The 6,195-nt window shown below is 40.9% G+C and overlaps 1 protein-coding gene across 1 annotated transcript; it reads left to right on the forward strand.

The window, feature by feature from the left end:
- The first annotated feature begins 210 nt into the window (after positions 1-210).
- On the forward strand, positions 211-5,199 carry ZNF397 (zinc finger protein 397). The gene is made up of 4 exons (XM_008051128.2): positions 211-294; positions 974-1,468; positions 1,704-1,845; positions 3,745-5,199. Exons 2-4 carry the CDS (start codon positions 1,052-1,054, stop codon positions 4,794-4,796), a joined length of 1,611 nt encoding a protein of 536 aa, XP_008049319.1. The 5' UTR covers positions 211-294; positions 974-1,051; the 3' UTR covers positions 4,797-5,199.
- Positions 5,200-6,195: the final 996 nt, after the last annotated feature.

Below are 6,195 nucleotides of genomic sequence, written 5' to 3' on the forward strand. Positions count from 1 at the left end.
GGTTTGTAGCCCAAAATTCTGATTAATCTTCTAAAGTTAACCGTAGTGATACGATGGAGTTTGACTCCTCTGTCCTGCTAATTCAAGGGCACACACTTCCTATCGCTATCCCTCATCCTAAAATCAGATCGTGTTTGGTGTCTGTATCACAAGATTTAACACATCATTTTTTTTTTTTCCATGTTTCACTTTTAAAAATGTTTACTCCCAGGATATTCTAAGCTTTCTGAGAGCTTTGGTTAACTTTTTTGCTTTTTTGGTGTCTGTGATCTCTAACATGTTTTTGAACACATGGTAAGCAATTTACAAGTACTTTTTGGGTGATTTCTCAGTAGGTTCATTTATTCACGAATGAAAACCTTAATCTAATGCCTGGCTCAGGACACAGCCCATAGTGAATGCCTTAGTGTAGAAGAGATTCAGTGAATACCAAATGTGATCAGATAGCACATATCCCGTAACATTTTTATTTGTCAACTCATGTTTAATGTTAATTGTTTTTAATGTTTTATTGCTTCCTTAAATTACCTGCTATAGATAGAAGGTAACTAAAAATAAATGGTTAAAATCAGCATTATTAAGTCCTGCTTAGATAGTGTTACCCTTTGAAGTGTGAGTCTGAAGCCTGTACTTCTTTAGAAAGGAAGTTCTGCAACCTTTACATATGTGTTAAAGACAGATTTTTCTCCTTGATGCAATCAGCGTTGAAAGAGAATTCAAAAGGAAATTATTTTCTTACTACGAAATTGATGTTAATGTTCCATTCTTTCACTTGTAAAATATTTTTTTTGTAACAGTGGTAGGAATTCTACATAATGGGAGACTGATGAGGTGAATGATTTTTAGTTTGACATTTGATTATTGTTTTATTTAATTATACCCTCACACGTACTCCCTTTCAGTATACTACTGGAGTGACCGATCTTTATGACAAGTTCTTAGAGATTTTTTCCAATGCTTTTATATCCTTTAGGAGAGAAGATATTACTCACATTGCTGAAGTACAGAGTCCAGTTGTACTAAGCTTTTTGCTAAGCTCTTTCAACCCAGAATGGATGTAGAATCCAGAGGAGTTTCAACTGTGGTATCTCAGGATCCTCAGGAAGAAGAACTAATACTAGTAAAAGTAGAAGATGAGGGTGTTTCCTGGGATGAGACATTTAAACAGAACGGGAGTACCCAATCCTGCCAAGAATTATTTCGCCAACAATTCAGAAAGTTTTGCTACCAGGAGACACCTGGACCTCGGGAGGCTCTGGGCCGGCTCCAGGAGCTTTGCTATCAGTGGCTAATGCCCGAGTTGCACACAAAGGAGCAGATCCTTGAACTGCTGGTGCTGGAGCAGTTTCTAAGCATCCTGCCTGAGGAGCTGCAGGTCTGGGTTCAGCAGCATAATCCAAAAAGCGGCGAGGAAGCTGTGATCCTGCTGGAGGACTTGGAGAGGGAGTTTGATGATCCAGGGCAGCAGGTGGGAAGTGATAACTTGTGAGAAAACTAATTTACAGCCTGGAGCATGTGATTTGTATGTCTCTACTGAACCCTAACCTGAAATGACTAATAGGGTCATACCTGTCTCTACCCTTAAATGGTCTTTTTTCCTAGCCTTCATCCCCGGAAGTGTCCTACTTAAACTCTTTGAGATTGTTGCTAAGCAGTTTCCCTAGGATTTTCTCACAAAGCTAACCATATTTTACTGATTTCAGGACCTAGCTAGTCCACAGGGACCAGCAGTGCCGTGGAAGGATTTAACATATCTTGGCGCATCCCAGGAATCAACAAACATCCAACTCCAGCCCTTAAAGACACAGCTGAAATCCTGGAAACCTTGCCTTTCCTCCAGAAGTGGTGAGGAATAGAAACTCATCTGGGAATTCTTATCAGTTAGACCTCTGTTTTAGAGGATGCAGAGTTAACTGTGTTTTACAAACTTGCCACATGTGAGCATAACTTTTATTATTCTAAGCCAGAGGTGCTCACTTTAGCAGCCTTGTATTCACCAGCCCTCACAAATTGCAACCAGTCCTCCTTGTATCAGTTTACCTGTCATTCGTTGACTTATTCCATCATTTTATAACTTTATAGAGGCTAATACATGTCTAGTACGGTGGTAGGTACTGGGCCTCTGTCTTCCAAGAGCTTTCAGGTGTGGGTGGGCGATGGACAAGCAGAACGACATTTGCAATATAGTGCAGTAAATTATTGAATAAAAGTAGGCACTGGGAACTATGGGAGCACATATAAAAGCAGCTACACCAATCTTAAATATTCAAGGAATGCTTCCTGGAGGAAGAGACATCTAAGCTAAGACCTGAAGTATGAGTAGGAGAAAGCTGGGTAAATGGGAGAAAAGTGGCCCTGAAGGCCAGCAAATCCTGAAGGTGAGAAAATACAACCTGTTCTGAAAATTGTAGGTTCTTCAGTTTGACTTGGAGAATTGATAGGGGATAGGTGGTGAGAGACGAGCTAGCAAGGAAAATGAGTCTCACATTGTGAACACATATACATCATGCTAATTTGTACAGTTTTTTAAGTGCAGTGGAGTACAGTTGAAGGATTTTGAGCAAGGGAGTGGCGTGGTTGGATTTGTGATTTAAAACTTAGCTACAGATAGAGAGTGGCTATGAGGAAGGCAAGAGTAGAGACCCGTCACAGACTGTTGTAATCCAGTATGTGTTATGGTGGGGGTGGGGAAGATGAACTGTTCAACAACGTTTAAATTGTGTTGCAGTATCTGGTACTTGTTAAAAGTAGAGTGTGAGGGAGAGGAGTTGAGGGTGGCACTCAGGTTCAGTCTTGAACAACCTCATTAATGGTCATGCTGTTCATGTATGGAGAAACATTAAGAAAAACAAATACATCTGATGATGTGTTTAGCTTGGGACATTTTGGTGCTTGTGAATATTTCCAACTAGCAGTTGGATATGAGAGTCTATAGCTTAATAGAATTGGGATAGAATTGGGGATCTGGGCAGAATTAGCTTACAGTGTAAGTAGTACTTGAAGCCGAAGGGTAGATTTTATAGATTTAGGATACATAAGAGCCCAGAACAGAATCTGGAAGAGCACTAGTGTTTGAGTGACTAACTCTAGAATCTAAGAAGGATCAGCCACAGAAATCAGTCTAATATAGCTGAAAGAGAATGTCTCTTCCAGAGAAGGTGTAGTCCTCAGTACCAGTGCTATAGAGAGGCCAACTAAGTAAGATCCAGAAAGTACCAATTGGATTAAGCAACTGTGAAGTCAGTGACCTTGATGAGAATAGTATCAATGGAAGTGGTGGGGGGAAGGAGATGGTAAGACAGAAACCAGACTGCAGAATGGGGACACTTTTCACATGAAAGATTGCAGACAACCATTTCAAGAAACTTTACTGTGAATGGGAGTGCTTGAGGGAGATGCATAGGCAAGGAGCTTTATTTTTAAAGGTGAGAGAGACTTGAACTTGTTTAAATGCTGATGAATAGGAGTCAATCAAAGAGGTTGAAAATAATAGGAAAGAAATAGTAGGTAATCGATCAACTGATGTCTCAAAAGAGGCAGGAATGGGTGAAATTCAAAGTGTAGGTATAGGCTTTAGCATTAGAAAAGAGACTCTGTTTTGACTAGTTGAAGAAAAGATATAGGAGGACAGTTGCATCTTTGTAGACAGAAGCTTCTATTTTCTCTCAAATAGAAAGTGTTGAGAGGGACTGGAGAAATGTATTATATTTTTGTTTTTTGTTTTTTTGCTATTTATCATTTCAGATTGTGAGAACAATGAAACAGCAAGAAAGGAGGACATTTCAGGAGAGAAATCACAGGGCCTCTCTCAGGAACCTTCATTTGGAGGAGTTAGTGAGCATGAAAGCAATTTACAGTGGAAGCAAGGAAGTGCCATGGGGGAAAAATTAAGAAGATCCTCTTCCCAAGGGAGCAGTTTTAGTCAAGTGATCTTCACACACAAATCTCTAGGAAAGAGAGGCCATTATTTTGATCCTGAAAGATGCTTGATTCTAACTACAAACTCTATTATGTGTCAGAAAGTTCCTCCAGAAGAGAGACCTTTTAGATGTGATGTATGTGGGCACAGCTTCAAGCAGCATTCCTCTCTAACACAGCATCAGAGAATCCATACTGGAGAAAAGCCCTATAAGTGTAACCAGTGCGGGAAGGCCTTTAGTTTGAGGTCATATCTTATTATTCATCAGAGGATTCATAGTGGTGAGAAGGCATATGAATGTAGTGAATGTGGGAAAGCCTTCAATCAGAGCTCAGCCCTTATCAGACATCGAAAAATCCATACTGGTGAGAAAGCTTGTAAATGTAATGAGTGTGGCAAAGCATTCAGTCAGAGTTCATATCTCATTATACATCAAAGAATTCACACTGGTGAGAAACCTTATGAGTGCAATGAGTGTGGGAAAACCTTTAGTCAGAGCTCAAAACTTATTAGACATCAACGAATTCATACAGGAGAGAGACCCTATGAATGTAACGAATGTGGAAAAGCCTTCAGGCAGAGCTCAGAACTGATTACTCATCAGAGAATACACAGTGGAGAGAAACCCTATGAATGTAATGAATGTGGGAAAGCCTTCAGTTTGAGCTCAAACCTTATCAGACATCAGAGAATTCATAGTGGAGAAGAACCTTATCAGTGTAATGAATGTGGCAAGACCTTCAAAAGAAGCTCAGCCCTTGTTCAGCATCAGAGAATTCATTCTGGGGATGAAGCTTATATATGCAATGAATGTGGGAAGGCTTTCAGGCACAGGTCAGTTCTTATGCGCCATCAGAGAGTCCACACTATGAAGTAACTTGTGAATACAATGGATACTATAAATACTTCAGTCACATTTTTATCTTTGTTAGTCAAAAGAATTTACTTTGGGGCAAGACTACATAAAAGTTGTAAACTACGAGATCTTGAGTCAGTCTAACTTGCTTTGTGCGGCACTTTCCAATGCTAGTGTAAATTGTCCCTGAAAGCTTTTCCTGTGACTAATCAGAAACGAAGATGGGAATCATTACTTTGAGCTTTTTTCTTATCATTAGAAATACTCAGGAAATACAAAAAATAGGAATGTAACATTGAAACCTTGTTTTCTATGAGAATGTCATGAAAGCCTATAGCGACCCAGGATCTGTCACTGCATCTGATCGTCAGTTGCCAGGATGGGGGAGGGTGTGGGCAACATGAAGGATTTTTTCTCAGGAACTGAAAAAAATGTTACTGACCCCCCAAAAACAGTGACAGGGCAGTTAGAAAGGTGGGGAAATGGTTTAATTAATGATGTTTTGAGCCCAGGGCAGGCCAGAAACTAGATATGTGTGAGAAGAATATAAATTTCCTTATTCAGCAGTTATTTTTTGAGTATCTACTTTGTGCCAGGGACTAGGGATACAATGGAAAACAAGACATCTCTACAGTGCAATGGGCAAGGCAACTAAATGCAATGACACCAGTGTGGTCAGTGTTTTGTGACCTTAAGGAACACCCAACTGGACCTCGGATGAGGAAATGGGGAAATGACCTGAAGGATTAGTGTTAGTCAGGGATTAGGCCAGGGATGAATGCTCCCAGTAGAAGGAACAACAGACACAGGCCAAGACGAAAGTGTGGAGCATTCCTTTGAGTTATTTTTGCAGTGAGGTCATGTCTGTAAGAGAAGCTTGGGTTTGGCCAGACTCTCCTAAACAGATCCTATAGCAACATACAAGCCAATGGAGAAGTTTGCAAATAGGCAAAACTTGATCCCTTGGACCACAGGATAGTCAGGAGCTTTGTCTTAGTCAATGTGATCCCTGGGAAAGGGCTCGTGCAGTTTCCTAGCTCAACCTATAGGCAGTGGCATGCTCAGGGTCACCGCAGTCTCAACCTGCTGAGCTCAGGCTATCCTTCCACCTCAGCCATCCTGTAGCTGGAACAACAGGCAAACACCACCACACCTGGCCGATTTTTTAATTTATTGTAGAGATGAGGTCTTGCTAGGTTTCCCAGTCTGGTCTTGAACCCCTGGGCTCAGGCAATACTCTTGCCTTGGTCTCCCAAAGTGCTGGGATTACAGGCATGAGCCACTATGCCCAGCTTCCTTTGGTTCTTAAAACAGTCAAATTCCTTCTAATCCCCAGGGCTCTGGGTCAGAAGTCACCGTACCATGTTTTCTGGGGCTGAATCCCTAGTATACCCTTTGCTCAGGCATTCAAATAATATTT

This window comes from Carlito syrichta, unplaced genomic scaffold (assembly GCF_000164805.1).
Source record: "Carlito syrichta isolate Samal-C Ts95f unplaced genomic scaffold, Tarsius_syrichta-2.0.1 Scaffold166403, whole genome shotgun sequence".
Taxonomy (NCBI): domain Eukaryota; kingdom Metazoa; phylum Chordata; class Mammalia; order Primates; family Tarsiidae; genus Carlito; species Carlito syrichta.